At 35.2% G+C, this 19,452-nt stretch overlaps 2 protein-coding genes and 1 long non-coding RNA gene across 14 annotated transcripts in view; 1 reads left to right on the top strand and 2 right to left on the bottom strand.

The window, feature by feature from the left end:
* Positions 1 to 105: 105 nt before the first annotated feature.
* MED19 (mediator complex subunit 19) lies at positions 106 to 4,324 on the bottom strand. The gene is made up of 2 exons (XM_022082385.2): positions 4,040 to 4,324; positions 106 to 1,258 (listed from the first exon to the last, which is right to left on the bottom strand). The coding sequence occupies exons 1-2, from the start codon at positions 4,221 to 4,223 to the stop codon at positions 726 to 728; spliced, it is 717 nt and encodes a 238-aa protein (XP_021938077.1). The 5' UTR covers positions 4,224 to 4,324; the 3' UTR covers positions 106 to 725.
* Positions 1,029 to 9,424, top strand: LOC110838796 (uncharacterized). 2 transcript variants are annotated; one of them, XR_002546235.2, is made up of 4 exons: positions 1,029 to 1,138; positions 5,405 to 5,475; positions 7,568 to 7,669; positions 8,936 to 9,424. It is a non-coding gene; the product is annotated as an uncharacterized LOC110838796 (long non-coding RNA). The 2 variants fall into 2 exon arrangements; XR_015535856.1 differs by lacking the exon at positions 1,029 to 1,138 and adding an exon at positions 4,633 to 5,046.
* Positions 8,405 to 19,452, bottom strand: part of Arms (Ankyrin repeat-rich membrane spanning) — a 118,870-nt gene continuing 107,822 nt past the window's right edge. For all 11 annotated transcript variants that reach the window (XM_022082389.2, XM_022082396.2, XM_022082390.2 and 8 more), the window contains one exon: positions 8,405 to 19,229. In XM_022082389.2, coding sequence (XP_021938081.2) covers positions 17,830 to 19,229 — 1,400 coding nt within the window. In that variant the 3' untranslated portion in view covers positions 8,405 to 17,829. The remainder of the gene's footprint in view (positions 19,230 to 19,452) is intronic.

Below are 19,452 nucleotides of genomic sequence, written 5' to 3'. Positions count from 1 at the left end.
TATTAAAGTAAGCAAAAATCCATTTATGCAATTTACATTTCATGTTCGTCTAAGAAGTGGTATTTAAAATTGTCTGGTCTGAATGAAAATTGAAAAAAAAAAACCTCTCCAATATCACATTTAATTAATGGATTATCCATTTCCAAAACAGATTCACGCAGAGTGAAAGATGATCATGTTGTATAACATGTCAGCTGCACATGAAATTGCCTCACCTTTCCCAACATACAGCATTATAAAACAAGCATGACTAGGAATTTATCAATGCTAATGATAAACCATTTCCTTTCATACTAAACTGACACTTCTTTCCATACCTTTACATATTTTGTTCAGTTAAATTTAATGTTACAAATAACTAATCAGATATTCTGCTAGGTCTGCTCATTTGAACAATGTGTGAAGTTCCACAATTAAAACTAATAACAAATATTAACTAATTTAGTCTGCATTTACAACATTTTGCACCATAAATTTACAGTACAATAACATATTTCATTAAACCTAAGGACATTAGTTTACATTGTACATATATTTCACATTCAGGATAAGGTAAAATCTGCTTAAAAATATATTTATTTACATAATACACCTTTCTAGAGCAAATGGCTTAGAGTATATGATGCAAGAATATTGTACCAAGTGGTCTTTTTAACTCATATTTGAGGCAGTGTTGTACTTTACAAGAATTTTTATCCAATATGTACACTTAAAATAATGTAAACTTAACCACTAGAATGCTGACTTGGCGTAAGTCCACCAGAATGTTCAGGACTATGTTTCTGCTTTTTCCTTTTCTTTTCTTTCTTTCTTTTCTTACGTTCCTTTTCTTCATCGTGACGCTTCTGTTTCTTGTGCTTCTTCTCGTGCGTATCTTGTCCCACCTCAGTGACCTGTGTTTCTTGACTTGGCGTCTCTCCAGCTTTGTGTTTATGCTTCTTATGTTTATTTTTGTGTTTTCTTTGCGGTGTTTGGTTCACACAGCGATACTGTTCTGGAAGTGGTCCTGGATGAAGTCTGAATCCAGCCAGTTGTACACTAGTTAGGGGAAGCAATTCTTTACCACCAATAGGAGGTTTCTCAATTACAGAACGGAGGGAACTATTATCCTGATGACCAGGGGTGTCAATCATTCCAGGTAAATATGGAAGGAAAGATGACAGCTGTTCCTTTACTTTCTTACCACTGAATTTGTTATATGAATGTTCCAAACGATAATGTTCCATCAAATTTGTGGCTCCAGTTAAATCTTTTACATCTGTAAAAAGAATGAAGAAAACTGCATCAAATATCAACAAAAGCAGGTAATGGGCACAGTAGTTCCAGACTTATTATTTACAAAACAATTATTCCTGCACCAATCATTCAAACATTTTACATACATGAAGATTTCTGTCTTCTGGGTTGTTACGCCGTGTAGTCTGGTCGATGTTTACCAATGTTTCCGAGGTCATGAATCGCCCTGATGACGGAGGCAGTATGACCTCTGAAACGTTGGTAAACATCGACCAGACTACATGGCGCAACAACCCAGAAGACAGAAATCTTCATACTCACTGCTATGAAAACCTCAAATCATACATTTAACATACATAATTTCATGCATTTAAATTTTCCTCTAAGTTGCATGAAATTAAATAAGAGGAGGTCCTTTCCATATAAAAAAGCATGGAAAGCTGCAGAAATCCTATAGTCACTTCTAAATTAAAAATTAAAAGAATGAACTTTACTGTACATGTGTAAGAGCTTATGCACAGTTCAACTCGTCATGCATAATACTACAACCATTAACCTAGAACTTAAAGCCTTTCCATTCAATGAAGAAGAGTTAGCCTCTGAAATGTCATACATTTTTTTACATACCTGTTTTAGTTTTTATTTTGACAATTGGAAATGTTTCAGAAATATAGTTTATTCTTGGTACTAAGTATATACACAACTGTAACTATGTAGTCCAGGCATATAAACTAATAAAAAATGGCCAAATTCAATAAAACTGAAACTGTACTTTTGTGTCATTACTATACCGTCACACACAGATTAATGCATGAAGCTATCTGTGTAGCCATAATGTTCATACAATCTTGTAATTTCTGCATATAAAAGACTAGATTTCATGATATGATCAAACACATAAATTGACACATTTACGTACTGACAGCAGCCCACCACAGTTTCCTTTCTGAGCCAGATTAATTCAGTCCACACCCTCCCAGTCTATCACCTTATGATCCATTTTAATATTATCCTCCCATACTTTTTTCTCTGTTGATGAAATAACATCTCTACTCAAAAAAAGAGGGGGAAAGGACATTAATGTTTGTAAAATAATGGTTGGTCTTACTCACACAATTACACCTAAATATATTCAATATATGAATGTAACTATATAGAATATTTGAGTCTTAATTACAAAGTGCAGTAATTTCTGATGTGCAAATAAAGCTACTTGCTAAACCTTCACAATGTAACATTCAATTGCACACCTTCTTAGTCCCTTCGTGTTATAATTTATTCAGTACCATAGTATCTAACATCATTCATCATCATTTTATCATCAACAGAGATAATTTTAATACTGTCAGAAAATTACACCAAGAGATATCCTAATTGGTTTATGATAATATTGAGCGTGAGGTATGGTACAGCCCTAATAAAACTAAACAGGCCTTGAACAAGTCTACAGATACTCCATTCATGCATATGCCATACATAAGTACAACACAAGTAAAGAGGAAAGATTATCACTCTGTCCTCCAACACCAATCACACATTTCCCTATCAGCCCAACATGGTGACCGACTCCTCGTCTGTAGGAGCTGTAAGCCTTCAGAGCTGTGGTCTGTTTTGTTGCCCAGTTCCACCAACAAATTGATGTCAGAGGTTCACCAGTATCACAATTAGTGTCAACACTGACATCATTTTACCAAATAAAAAGTACCTCTCCCTTATTGTCATTTGTAGTCAAGTGTTTTATTTCTTTGATTATTTTCAAATGGATAGGTTCCCTCTTATGACCTGAGCTACCCAGTAACCATGATGTCTCAGGTGAATGATAACATGACTTGTTAAAACAGAATGTTCTGGACTGATCACGAATATCTTTAACACAAATTAAATGCACAAAACTGACAGTTGTAAACACTCAACCCAGATAAGGAAAATCACTTAAAATAATACCTACATAATGAATGCAAGAAACCAGAGATTAAGCAAAACCGTAATATTCAGGATAGCCTCTATCTGGATTAAAATTCAAATCTGTGACCCAAGTTTAATGAATATGAAGTATGAATGCTAACCAATAGACCACAGTATTATGTGTGGTACAGAAAAATATATACAGTAACCTGAACATTTAAAAGTATTTCAAATTGCTAATGTGATTAAACCACTGAAAAATGAAGAATTACACACTATAACACAACATATTCTATATGCAAATATTATCATCACAAAATCATAAGTAACCAGAGTGGGTTCAAAGGAAGGTGCACTTCTGCAATAATGCCATTATTAAGCTCTCATATGTATATCTTTCTTTATGGGAGTTAAGACAGAATGGAATAAGAGGGTGAAGTCAATAACTATTAACAATTTTACAATTTGTGACTTCGCCCTTTGTTCCTTCTAACAAAGCACAACTGTACAATCAAAAGGTTATCTTATCTACACCTCTAACATTGTAAACATTAATTTAAAATGGGTGTTCAACAACATGACTTTCACCCTTGCTCTTTATTTTATCCTGATGGCCTGGGTCAAAGGGAAACTGTAAACCTAAATACCATTCTGGGAAATAAATTTTGTATACGTTGTCTCAGTACAACTAGAAAACCTACTTGGGAAAGTCAGTCTTAATTTTAAACATGCAATCTTCCGAAACAGGTTATGAAATGAGGAGACAATCCTCCAATATGCTATTCATTACAAGCTCAAGATAACAATTTACCCCATGGCTCACTCCGCATAAAATATAAATTAAAAAAATGTGTATATAAGGGCATACCTTTCCCTCTTTTTCATTTAAATAGCTTACCTGGCGGCTCCTTCATCAAATAGAAGGGTCCGCTATGGACGATAGATGGGTTTTTCCCTAAAGAGATCGTCGTTTTTAATGTTCCTGTAGAATCTTGACGTGAAACAACAGGGGACCGAGCCCCTCTGGGTGACGATTTTGGCGAATATTGTTCTGCCTTCCGAAACTGATCAGCCATCATCATGTTCCCTCATCGTTTATTGCCGTCCACTAAAAGACAACGAGACAGGTCCCAGAGCATGGATTATACGAACATATAGATTTGTAACTCGATGTTGAACATCAGAATGCAAATAACTATGACGACACTCGTACATTTTCTGCCATCTACTAGCATGTCATGAAACTACCGGCAAAACAATCTCATGGCCAGTTGGCAATAACGTTGGCTCATAACGTTCAGAATATATACGAAGAAGAGTCAGCAGACAAAACTTCTAATTATCTGTGACTACGAATCTATGGTGATTTAAAGTTTTGTTATAAATGACGATCCACGCTAGGGTGATATCACGGATATACCAAATTCCTAACTTCAACACAATTGATGGCTAACGTAGCGCCATGAGTATTGTGCTGCGCCCTGTAAGTGATTTAGAAATAAACACAATGCGACGAGACAGTAGCCCAGTCGGTAAAAAGGTTACTCTTCAACCTTCAAAATTCATACTCCATCCCCCCAAAAAGACTGAACATATACCGTGAATAATTTTCAAACCCTAATATAGTAAGTAATCTATGTCTCCGAGGAACTCAGCCTTCGCAATGAAATTAAACTTTGCTGTCCCACAGACATAACAGAAGAAAAGTTAAGGTTAGGTCCGCTTCGATGTGATCACACCACCGCATCAAAATGGTGAAGTAAAGTAAGGCTGCCGCACTATACACCATGCAGGTGTTTGGGGGGGGAGAAATAGTATAGCTTTACCCTCGGGAAAGTACTCCGATACTCATTGCATAGGAGGCTGGGTGAACCCTAGAGCTGGTCTGGATGCGTTATAGGTAGGGTGAGTAAAAAACCAAACTGGGAATCAAACCTGTATTGCTCATACCACGGGCTAACATGCGACCAACCTTTTCCTTTTGTTTGTATCGTTCTACCTTTATTTCTCCCCCCGCCCCCAATCTTTTTGAGTATAATACAGGACAACACAACAAAGAAGGATGAGGACAAACATTCATGCCCCAAGTTGGATTCAAACCCATAATTCCAGCAACCAAGTGGCCAAAACCTACATTTCTGACCACACAGCCATTATGACCAATCCAACTGAGCTTTTGCATTAAATGTGAGGGTTTCTTCCTCCTTTCACAAGTCTTATGAATAACAGTAAAGAACATGCAAAATAAATTTGTGTATTACAGAGAAACCTAATATTTTCGTCAGGCGGTCGGGGGTCCATTGCTGAACTACAATATTGGAGCTGAATTAGGAGGTAACAAATTATTTGAATTTTCAGGAAATCCTGTATGGTGTGGTTGTACAACAAATATATTTTAATTCAGACATATATTGGCCATATTTTGCAAATTACTTGGCAATATTAAGTGTCCAGGAAGATGAAAGAAGTGGAAAAGAAAAAATTGCACGTTTTCATTTCATGAATTGTAACAGCACAAGCAAACCTACCGAGTGCAATAAAGTGGGTTATTGACTTTAAAAATATCCATAATATCTTCCTAAGTCATGACTTATATTATGCTTTGTTATCATAATATAATGGAGATAATAATTATAAAAGCAATTGGGAAAGGTCAGCAATAACTTTAAATCTGCAATGTTCTGAAATAAGTTTCCAAATGAGTCAACACTGAGCTCAACAAGAATTGTGTATGTAACAGTGGCACAAATAATGTATATAAGTACACAGAAACTTAGAGGTTTAGAACTACTGTAATTGTAAGATAGATGATACTTAATACTTTGGGTCATTCATCAGATAAAATATGATTTTTTTGTGGAAAACCCATTGATCATCCATACTGGACTCATCTATTTGATGAAGAAACTGCCAGGTAAGATATTTAAACAAAACGGTGTTTCTCACGTATGAAAAATTTAACACAAGTTTAAATGGGTTTCCTTTCTGTTTTAAACAGTACACTTCATGAAGGAAGCGTTGTAGACATCAGTACCAATTGTAACCTGATGCATTGATTAGTATCATATTATATTTTTTTTGTAACACATAAGGAGTACAGTCTCATAAAATTCTGAATCCAGACTTCCTGTCTACTCCAGCTTTGATTCTCCTGAGACCAGATTTGGAACAGCTGAAGCACTGATGTACACTTGTAAAATATCATGGCAGTATGAAATTTAAACTGTTTGTAGAGTTTCTTTCATGATCCGTGTTCATTTCTCTCATTTACAGTTGATAAATATGATCACTATTTAGTTTGCATTTGCTCATTAGAAAACATCAAAGTTTATAGTCTTAAAACCTTGCATACCATGCAGTGTATGATATATAAAATCATGCATACAAACAGTTTTGTTTGTATGCATGATAATGGAATAACAGGAATGAAATTCCAGAAAACTCCTGGGGGGGGGAGGGGAGATATATACATTGAGAGTACAATGAAAGCATAATACTAGAAATGCAAATAAGTGGTAAGGACTTCCTTATTTAATCTATTCTTTCAGACTTGTCCAATATCTTGCACAAAAGCAGTAGTTTCTGTAGATCATGCTGCATGAACGTATACATAAGTTCTAGAAACAGGAATTAAAGAGGTTATTCTGATGATGTGGCATCTTGTTTCCTTTAAAGTTATGAAGTGGTTCACTGTTTAAGCAATTAAGAGTCTTTCATTTATTCTGTTATCAGTTTACATTTGTTTCTCAAATAATTGCATTTTGTGCATTGTCTTGTCTGTACAAGAAATTGTCTTGGCTTGTCTTATACGAAGGTGTGAACGATTTTTAGCTGTAAACTTTAAAGTATGTTTTTATTTGTTACATCACTTACACATTAGGGTGACTGCAAAACAATGTTTTGTGTCCATTTAAGTCTACGCAGTGAACAAAAGTTAAGAGTTTGACTTTTCTTTCATGTTTTCCCAACCTCAACTGAATATTGCACTCTATGCATGTGATCCAGTACATTCCAGTAATGGAATTTTGTGTTATTATTATTGTTGAAATGTTTATTTTACACAATGTGATTTTTAAAGGAATTCCTAATGTTCCTGAGGAGCCATGATTGGTTAAAAATGGAGAAAGTTCATAGATGTTAGTTGAGAGGAAATTATAGTGATCAAATTAACTTCAGCTGAGAAATCATTATCAGAATTGTTCTTGAAGGTTGACGGATACATAACAGCACAGTATACATGACACTATGTTTCTGTCAAATATCACAGATATTAAAATTATTCCAGGATCAATATAGGAGTAGCAGTGGCCGCGCGGTCTGAGGTGCGGGCCTTGTGCCGCTTGGTCACTGGGACCGTGGGTTCGAATCCCACTCAAGCCATGGATGTTAGTCAGCGTTTTTCTGTATTGTGCTGTCCTGTGTACAGGTAGAGGCCTTGCGACTGGCCAGTCCTTCGTCCAAGGAGTCCTACTGAATGTCTATAGTAAACCTCTTCCAGTCTGGAGGATAGAAAGACTGGCCATGGAAGGTAAGGCAAAACCACCGTGGTACTTTCGCAAGAAAACCCTGATGGGGTCACGATGGTCGGGCTGACCATGGGAGGTGGGGGGGGGAATCAATATGATTGATCAGTTATGCTATATACTTCTTAAATATTTTTTTAACTCAAGTTTTCCTGAAAAGTAAACTTTTTTCAACTCCTGGATAAAACAGCCTCCTATTTAAGAAAATGAACATTATGTAAAGGAGGTTGATGAAGAAATGTAACTATGTATATCAGTTTAACCCCTTGTGTTTTAGCTTACTGTCTGTGTTTATTCAGCCATTGTTATATCTGTCATATGTTCCAAATGAAAATCTGCAAAATACTATGTACATACTTTATATAGAGATACTGAAGAATCACCTTTGTCACAAAAAAAAGTAGCATGGCAGATAAGCGTATCCTATTTGTGTGAGAACTCAACATACAAATGCACCTGTGGTAGACACCTATTCTACTTGATAAAATCAATGGTAAGTGTGTAAGAGGAAATGACCATCTTATCTGGATAGTCTTTTTCACATAGGTCTCCCCTACTGATGTATCCTTTTTAACTCGAAAAGTTAACTCAGCTGCCTTGGAGGCCATCTCTCACTCATACATGAGGGATTAAGTTTCATACAAGATTAAGAATGATATGCAGCTATAAAATAGTATTTAAAATTATATCTCTAGAACTGATTTCACAGTTATATATATACAAATCAAATTTTGCAAATATAATTTTAATAACATTTTTATTAAATCTCTGAACACATTTCAAAATTAATACACCTCACCATTGGAAATAACATACCAACTGTATTGCTAATGAGGCACAATCTCAAGCCAAATCACATTCACTGTTAAGGCAGATTTGGTACTACTTTGAGTTCACACTCAAGTACAATACCAACACAGTTGAGCTCGTAACAAGTATCCACAATAATATCATGGGAAATACAGAGTGTTCCTAAAATATGTATACTGTATATCTGAAGCAGACAGAAGAGTGCAAGGTGAATACGTGATCTGGAAGGCCTCATATATGAAGTGACGATAAAAATATTTGAGAATGTAATACAATCCCCTAGAAATTTCTTAACACAGGGTTCTTATGAGACTTGTGCAAGTAAAACCAGTATTAATGGCATTTTGCACAAGTTAAATTAAAATTTCTGTATACAATGTATGATAATGATTCAGATCATCAGTTTGAATTCTGTGAATAGTTATCACACACATAATGAAAAGTAATCCTTTCCTCCTTAGATGTATCCACTTTATATTTGTCATCAAAAGAAAGTCATGATATGGATGGATAAAACATGAACCAATGAAGATCATTATGTTCAGCAAGATTAACTGCCACCACATTACTGCAACAGTGTGTGAGATCATTTACCTGAAGATGGATAAGCTGTACGGAAAGCGCAGAGTATCCACATTGATCTGCCAATCTGCCATCAGACATAAATTGTGGGGTGACCTAATGAAGTGAGTACTGATGGAGAATGTGAGAAGTAGGACTGAATTTCCTTGCATGATTACTTCATCAGAAATATGCCTAGAAGTGTGTATGTGCTGTGCATTGTTGCTAACAATGCACTGACAGTGAACACTTGCCACAGAAAGGTAAATGCCCTAAAGACAGACTAACATCTGTATGCTTCAGTGTCAATAAACTGTGTTAACATTTAATAGGAAAACTCTGTATATATAAAAAAAGAAATAGCAACTGCTTTCTTTTGTGTAAACCAATCAATGGTAATCTGTTTCTTCAGAGTCAAGCAGATACAACCAGGAAAGCCTTACTTCCCTAAATTTCTTTTTAACTGACACCCACTTGGCATGGTACAATTTTAATTCTGACATGTTTATGAGGTTGATTCAGAAAGTTAAAATAATAGATATATTGATGTCAACTTGTGATGCAACTTTGAAATTGCATAAAACCATGCTCAAAGTATTGTTCTTGGACAAATACACACATTTGTAACTGTGTGTATAGTTCTTGAAAGCAATGCTAGAAATAATTTTCCAGAATGCTCTTCAGAGTGTTTCACATCATGCTCGCTACTGAAATGCCATTCCTTCAGCTGAGATTTCATGACCCTAAAGATGCGAAAGTCTGGCAAGAGATCAGGCGAGTATCAAAGGTGTGGCATTATTGTCACATTGGTTCTGCCAGGTCGCTACAATGTTGACATCTTGATGGGTGATAGTGCCTTTCCAATAGAATAATTCAACACCACTTAGCAGACGAACTTATAAAGTATGTGGCATGTTTGGCACACCATACATTTCCCAGTGATGCTCTTTCATGAAACCACCACTATTTTCTGATTTCCATACCTATGACTGCCACAATGAATCTGTTACTGGAACTTTCTGAACCAACTTCATATGAGTTTGTGGTGAAATGTGACAATCGATTATTATGAAAACAATGTAGATAAGTACTTTGAAACATTTTGTCTGTAAACATAATAATATCCCTTTTACATAAGTGTTTTAAGACTTGTCCTCCTACAAAGTATAATACTTCAAATTAGTAAGTAAATACACAAACACAGACAGATATCCAATTGAGATATAGCATATAATCACACTATGTTAACAATTCTTGTTCCTTACAGAAATTAAGCTAGATATCAGGCTCCAATATTCACTATGCATTCTATATTTTCAACTATGACAATGTATCTTACACCAACATAATATTATCAGTAAAAAGAATAATTTCTACATTAAGTTAAATGCAAAATTACAGATACTACCTGTAGTAAAAGTAAACAATTATTTTATTTCAAATCTAACCAATCACAATCATCATTGGCTTGATTAGTTTGCTTTCATATTCATGATGAATATATATTCTACACTGAATGATCATTTAAATTCTAATCTAAATGTATCATTGCATTTCAAAATGATGTCTGAAAGCAAGTAAGTACTCAAAAGCATCGCACTTTCAGTTCATTCATTTGATGTTACATGTTCTGAGTTACTGACAGAGTTGTTAAATAAAACATAAACAAATAAATAGTTAACCCTTACAGCTCTGTCTGAAAATCAAGATACAAAATAATGCTCCTAACTTTGTGTTGTATGTACTGTTGCTTGTACTACAAAAAATACAGAACTGCAGAGCTTCACCAACTGTTCTCAATATAAAGACAATTATATTACATGAGTTCTAAGCCAAACACAGTCAGTTCTTGATTAAGTCACATTCCAGAGAGTCAAAATAAAGTGCAACCCTTGTGTAGTGTCACAGAACAATGGAGAAATGGTGTGTATCTGATTACCCAAACCAATATATTTTATACATTTATTTTTAGTTACATATAAAGTTATGGACAATGAAGTTTCCATAATATCATTTTCAGAATATTTATACTCTTCATAAACTTTGATATTATATACACAAACTTGTTACATTCAGACAACAGTCTCAGGTCCCAATATCTGTGATATCACACAACTGGGATCAGTAAGCTGTTTAAAGAATTACAGTCTAAGAGCGGGCTGGAGTAACTAATAACAAGCTTGGAGCTGGAAATAATCACGTGCTGTAAATTTAAAAATCGAAAAATAAATCAATATGTTACAGTTGTTAATAACTGATTTATAAGTTGGTTACAAATACTTTATGATGTGATCCAGCTGACTTTTTGGAAAAAGGGACAACAATCAAGTTAGCTCATTGTGTATTAAAACACAGAAGTAGCTGAAGAAAAGATTCAGAAACGTTTGCAGCCATAACAAACAAGCCAACCTTCACCATGACAAAGCAAGGCCTCATTTCAGTGTTCAAATGCAACAAGCAATTAAGGATTTGCAATTCACCACCTAGCTGCTTCCACTGTATAGCAACGACTACCACCACGCAATTTTGACATTCCTACACTAATAACCACCTCCAAGTGACTTGCTACAATTTATCCCTGTGATGCTGCGGTTTCCTAATGAAAGTTGTTTTTGTGCACTTAACATTATCTGAAAGTGGTACCTCCATCTTTAGGGATGCCCTGAAGATGAAGTCAAACAATGACATCTTCAGTGCTGTGAGAACTTATAATCTCATAAAGCCTTCTAAATTTTTATAATGAAAGTATATAAGTATGATTTGGGGACCAGAATATCTAACCATAGAACGTTATACAGCTCCATTCAAGTGATGGTAAATATAAAATGTTGTTTTACAGCTCAACCTATCACCTCTGATTTAAATGCCCCTGTACAAACACGGATAGTATGGCCAAAAGCCTTTTCCCTACACATTCTACACAATAAAATGGTATCACAACATTCAAGAATCAGCATCAAAAGCAGGGTTTTTTGAAGTCATGTGTTTCTGTTGTACATAAGTATGTAGCTGGGAGCCATCTATGAATGCCTGATTGAAATACAATCACCTAAATGGACAATTACATACACATTTTAAGACCATAAAAATGTTTGCAACCTGAATTCATCAAAATAACTGAATGGGTTAATAATATTTTTTTCTGCTAGGATGAAACAGAAAATCAACAATACATTAGCATCTAATCTTGTTCTATTATTCACTGTCAGACATCCAGTCTTCAACTTCCCTTCTCAGCATCATATCAGAGTATAAACACACATCAATCTGGACAACAGAATTGAGTTGTTGCCTCTTGTCATGGTAATTACAAATTATAATATGCATTTATTAAACCATCCAGCCTTCACCATTTTGTATGACATACGTCTGTCTAATGTTTAACCAGTTACTGGGGTTTTAAAGATATCTTACTCATAGGAAAGTTATTTAATATGGAAGACTTTCATTCATCTTTTCATGGAATACATATTTATGGACAGTGACTAGAAAGCAAAAAGATACACCATTTTCACATACCATTCTGTATCACAGACAATGGTTATGAATAAATTAACAGATTAAAAATATCTACAACTTTTTACAGTCTGCAAACATATTACTTTTAACTAAGAATTTCTCAGCTCAGCAGCTTTTACAATTTATACTGTTACATCAACTGTTTTGTAAATTACCACTTTCAGTATTGTAGCAGCAACCTGAGGTTAAATACCTCCTACCTCAAAACATTATGCCTTCCAAAGCAACAACAAGATTACCGCTATGAAACATGCAGGAATTCAGTAATAGACTGATGACCCACATGAGTACTTTCACCTACACAACATGCAAGGCTATCATATATATTTATAAGGTTTACTCAGAAATATAACATTAACATACATGGAAGACAGTGGGTACCATACATGTACAGGAATGGATTCCATACTGGAACAGAGGGAAGAGGTTACTGTCCTCTCCTGTTTCTACTCCATAATTAAAAATTAATGACAGTCAGATGAATAGCTTCTCAAACTACGGTATATTACAATCAAGTGTGTAATGTGTCTTCTGTAGCGCTGTTCCTCTACTTGTATCTGCTGTCCTTAAAACTGACTATAGTCAAATTTATATATCTGAAGACTGGACCTGGAGTTTGGAAGCTATTTCTTGTATGTGAAAGTGATGGTAATAGAGTTCTCTGTTTTGTACAGAGAAGGGCAGGGAGGATACGAAAGCCATTACAATACATGAATCAGAAATCTCATGAACTATTTCAACAGTTGTCCTAGTGATGCAGTACTTGTACCAGTCTTACGTATGTGCAGATATGTAAGAAAGACATGGGCAAAGACTTCTTGTATGTGTACTCATTCAGTCTAAAAAGAAAGTGTCTTCTGGGTTGTGGCACCATATAGGCTTTTTGTTATATACCACTGTTTCAGAGGGACATCCTACCATCATCCTCATGGCACACATGCCCAAAGTCCATCATCTGTATCCCACCTATATTTATACTGCAATAAATAGTTTAAATTCTACATTACAAGTTTTAACATATTTTGCATTGTGAAAGATGCACTTTTTTACCTTCAAAATATGCCTCAAATTCACTGTGAGTTTTATACAGCGATGGTTGCCAACCTTGCCACTGACCGTGCACTCTGAATAGGTCACAGTTGGATAATTAAGATTCATATTCATTCAGTATGAGAATGATTGTTACACTTGAATAATTATTTTTAGAAGGTTACATATAACAACTTGTTTGATTTTTAGTTTTATACCTTAAAATTGCTTTGATTCTGGGTGTGCATCAAATGCAAGGGAGTGTCTTAAACACCGAAAAATATGGTATATATGACAGACAAGACATTCTTACAAACTTAGATATAAGCAGGAAAATATACAGTGTCAAGGCCAGTAATTGGGATGTAGTGTAGAAATGGCTTAGACATTTTCAGGATGGTCAAAATTACTGGAGGAAGACTCGGGGAAGGTAAGGTCAGTGGTAGATTGTAATGAGGGGACTATTTCTCATGTTTGAAATGTAGTCTGAGGAATGTAGAGAATGACTGATTAATGAAGTCACTAGACTGGGAATCTGGAAACTGACTGCTCCACCATTACAATGCACCAGATCACTGATAGGTCTCTTAAAAAGATGGAGTTTTCAGTCTGAGACAAGGACATAACAGCAAAAGGCCTTCAGGAGTCTTTCCAACATGGTATGGCCAGTAGTAGAAAAGTGTGACAGCGAATGGGAACTACTCTGAAGGCAGTGGGCAGTAGAAAACACAATAATGACAAGTAAGCTCATAAAGACAAAAGGTAATGAAGATCTGAATCTATCATGTATGAACTACATTTAGTTCAGGACAGAATGAAAAAGTTTATGTATGCTGTTCCAGAGTCCAAGTGTGAGGAAAGAGGAGGATTATATATAGCTGATGCAATTAAAATGTTGGGCTTAATGCAATAAACTGTAGAGAGGAAGAATTAATTAATTTTGAATAACAACTTATCAGACCTTCAAACAAAACCAACCAAATATTGTGGATGAGTGGTTATCACTCCTGCTCTGTATTCAGGAGGACCTGGGTTGAAATCTCAGCCCAGAGACCAGCTATTCTGACAGATTTTTTGTGGTATTTCTCAGCTCTTCGAGGAAAATGCCAGGATAGTACCTTAAGTTACGCTACAATCACATATTTCCAGATACTTTTCAATTCATTATCATTCTCACATTTGACACTATATAATATGAGCTATTGACAGTATTGTTAAATAAAATATAAATACAAAAATTGTATAAAACCAAGTCAGATCGTGCAATACAATCCTTTTTAGTGACTGACGAGATGTCTACAAAACTGGAAGTTATTTAACTATGATGCCCGGAATAGCAAAACTTATTCAACAACATATGCACTACTAGGTCATGTAATATTCTAAACACAGTAATATTCAGTGCTGTCTTTCAAATTCTGTACTAGGAAGTCATTAATGTAAACAATTCTACAGAAGTTACAGCTATTAATAGTTATACATATGAAGATAGTAATTCTATTGCTGCATAACTCACGGTAACATGAGACACGCTAGCAGCCAGTCTGAATTTGCAATATTGCTATTTTCCTTGTAACATGTCACAAGACAGTTCTGTTCTTCAAGTTGTACCAGCTTACAGATATTATCATATTCTTATGTGCTAGCCATGGCTTCTTTTAGATGTAAACAGACTGAAAAAAAAATACATTAGTACACCCTTAGTTTCAGATTCTACATTTTAGGTCAAATGTAAGGACAATAAGCAGTCCAAAAATAAAATATAAATAATAATTAGAGTATACAAATTTTTACCTGTTACAGACTCCAAAACCAACATAATAGCATATCTACTGCATGATATAGACTGCAGTAGTAACAAACACACAAGTTACAAACAAGTTAGTACACAACATCATGAAGGCATCCTGAACCTAACCTAACTGAATTATTGGTATGGAAACACGCACACTGCTGTCACAGCCTCTGGAAGTGCATACTAGTTAAGTGTCCTTGTTCCTGAAGCACTTAGTACAATTTACATAATATAACAAAAGTTACATTTGAATTTAATTGTGTGATTAGTTGGAAACATGTAAAATATCCCATTTCCTTTGAAAAAATATATATAATTTCCAAATAAACTTTTGCTACTAAATCACTATTATTCCATGTGCAAATAAATTATGGTGTAACATTTATTTTTTTATGCCTATTGCCATGTATGTTTTAATCTTTAAAAGTTCAGTTCCACCCTGAAGGATTGTTATCCTATCTTCTTGTAGCCTATGTTACTTTCAAATTATCTACTTCATGAAAAGGGCCATAAGAGTAGGCAAACTAAAAACTAAAAATAGATCTAATCTTTCCCCATTCCATTCAACAAATCAACAAAAGCTATCTTTATAATTCTTAAAATATTTCATAATGTGATAAGTAGTGCACATGAGGGATATAAAGTAGACACAACAGATAAACATTACAAAGATGTCGAAAAAGTTATACTCTGTCAGAAGGATGAATGAAAAATTATAGTACCACAGTGATACACTATCATCATCATTCATCTATCAACAAGTGTTAATTGCTTTAACCTGGTGCCAGAAACAGTTTTCTTCAAGTATAATAAATTCAACATTAACAAGTCTTATTTTTAAATTCAAATCTCTCTGTCTGCTGTTTAATAGCAGACTGGTCCTCAAGTGATCTATTGTTGGTGGCTACAAACATTAATATTGTTTGGATACAAAATCTTATAATGAATCATTATCAATAATCTTAACTCAACTTACATTAAACTATGATGACATATTACTGTTTTAAAAAAATTGTTCTTCCTTCTTAGAAAGCAAAATGCTGAAGTGATAATGGAAATGCTGACATTTATAATCTGGGTTTTTAATCAAACACATTTTAATAAACCAATGCATTCTTAATATGTTATGTCACTTTGTCGTGTAAACAATGATAACTTCAACTGGTCAATAATGACTATACTTGAGAACACTGTTACAGGCAAATAAAAAGTATGATGCCATGTGTAAAAGAAGGGTGTCTAAACTTCAGTATTTATGGCATTCAAGGCCACAGTTTTGAATGTCTTCTTCCATCAATTCCTACAGTGTAAAGTAATTCTCTCAGGACAACATATTGGAGAGACATTCAGAAGAATATATAAAGTTCTATAATCTCTGCACATTTCACAAATCTCTAACCACTTAAGAGATTGTCATCGATATACGCACATTTAGCACAAAATTCTTGACGCTGTATTGTATACAAATTTTCATTCTATCAGCAGATATCCAACCAGCACAGTCAGAATATTAAATTGGTTTGGGTGTTGCACATTGTCAAAATAGACCACACACTTGAGCTCAGTTTACCACCGGTGTTAAATGACCAGGATTCTGATTAAAACAATTTTAGATGTATTCCTGGCACTTGCTCAATGTGGTATGGATTCTACTCAAGGGAAAGCTACTATATAATATGCACATCCTTCATAGATTTTGCTTACTTTATATGCCTATAATGCAGGTAGTATGAAATATTTTACAACCTCAATTCAACGCTGCATCAATCACAAATAAACAACAGTATCAGTCAGCATCTGCTGCATAATATCACCAGAAATATTTGTAGGACAGAGCACATAATATTATAATTTCCTGGAAGTACATTTTCAGGTATATACACAAAATTGAATAAAATAAGTAAACAAATGTCTATGGTAGATGTCTTTCACTACAATTCTTTTTAAGGAAAAAAAATCATATAGCAATACTGACATCTAAACAGAAACTGCTATAAACACAGTAAATAATTTCTGTAATTTACACAAGTTTACGTGAAATCAATTTTGTAACTATGCGAATATTTATTTGTGCACTATTTAACCACAAGCCAGTCAATAGTTGTCAACATTCATCTATCACACAATGATTTTTGTCCATTTTGTACCAAATGTAAGTTACTTCAATATGTTTTCTACAACCAACAGTGCATGCACATGCCCCCACTTTCTTTTTCTCTCCCCTCCCCCTAGTTCTATATGATCTACCTTGATTTTATGTATACTTTTACGGTGCAGTACATTAAAGCTTGCAAAATGTGAATAATCAGTTCTGCAAAATAACTGCTATTGGTAACAAACACACAATCTGTTATAACTGTTGAAGCAGGATTTTAGATTGCAATGGATGGAATTGCAAGTGATGGTGAAAATGCTGCTGAATTATATCATAAGAAGTGATATCACAATAAATCATACTGTGGTTTCCGGATTACTCCACTCATCTAGATGGTCCTTACTGTCACCACAGCTACCTCCTCCTGAACGATCCAGGGCATCTTGTCTTGACAAGTGACATGATGAAGATAGCATCATCTTACTGCTGCTAAGTCTCAAGTCACTGTCATTTAGTTGTTCATGTGAACTAAACTGTGAGTCAACTTCCACACTACTTATACTATCACTCACTGTCACCAAGTGGTAGTAATTGCTTGCTGGTTCCAGCACTTGGCTTAAGGAGACTGAAGAGCCACAGGAGGAGGAGGCATAATTTTCAAGTGCTGCTATGTTATTATCATCTCGCATAAAAGGACTGTTAATAAGGACATCAAGATTACCATTGTCAGCCTCAGATGGAAGCTGTTCTTTCATTTCTTGTTCCTGCTGTTGCTGCAGTATCACTTTTGGGGGAGATATGGGTGTTGTCTTAACTGATGATGGTGAATCATCACTGCTGCCAGAATGACTACTATATCCACCCACTACAGAGAAGCCACGATTCAAGAATTCAGATGCTAATGCATTCAAACCACTACTGGCAGCAGGAGTGGAAATCTCTGACACAAGAGGTGTACTTTCATCATCACTATCTATGTCTACATGCCCTTCTCCACTGACCACCCCTGAACTACTGGAAATGTTTCCACCAGGAGCAGTTACTGTACGCATGATACGATCCTTTAACCTATTCAACTTTTCCAAACTCGAAGTCGGAGTAATAAGGAAAGATGGAGACACAGATGGGCTTCCTGTTGCTCCTTCAATAAGTGAACCATTGGACATTTTGGCACGTAAAGACGAGGTAAGGTTTGTTATAATGGATGTGGATGCAACAGGTAAAGGTTTACTGTTGTTGCGTCCATCATCTGCGGAACGAGAACGAAATGCACTGTGATGCTTTGGAGAGGATGGAGGTGTTATATGTTCCATATTCAGGTCATCACCAAGCACGAATAAGGATGATGGTCTTTGATGCTGCTTAGGCTTTGGTAATGCACTGCTACAGCCTATGCTTTGAGAACTGGTGATGCTCCGTGTGGAGCTCGTATGCTGCAGAAGACTATGCAACGAATCTCTATTTGTACCTGCAGCTGACTCCAGTTTAGTTGGTGGTAAAGGAGGCTTACCACTCAAGCTCTGTTCTTCCATTTGCTGTTTACGTTGCTGGATGGGTGTTGCACTGGCAGAACCATCAGCACTTGGACAACAGTCAATGTTGGAATCATGGCTGCCACTGCCAATGTTAATAGTCACTGGTTGCCAGTACGGATGATGAGGGGATGACTGGAGAAGAACTACTTCTGTCTCACCCAATGTGTCAACTACACTACTGCTTTGGTTGGCTGGTTGGACACAACTGCTTGTCTGTAGATCTGTACTCAATTACAAGAAAGTGAATGTCAAACAACAGAAATATTTTCCTTACTAATAAAACTTGTAAGAACTAAGAAAACAATAAAATGTAATATTAGTGACTAACTAAATAGTTGGCTTACCGAACCCAAAGGTTCATCACCGAATTAACCAAAGCCCTCCACCAGACCCTATTAATATTAGTGACAAAGTAATAAATTCCTAATGAATATCTATAGTTTA

Source organism: Zootermopsis nevadensis, unplaced genomic scaffold, assembly GCF_977971745.1.
Source record: "Zootermopsis nevadensis isolate Lab colony 2312 unplaced genomic scaffold, Znev_1.0 Znev_ptg000019l, whole genome shotgun sequence".
Lineage (NCBI taxonomy): Eukaryota > Metazoa > Arthropoda > Insecta > Blattodea > Termopsidae > Zootermopsis > Zootermopsis nevadensis.
This window is presented reverse-complemented; position numbering and strand designations above follow the sequence as displayed.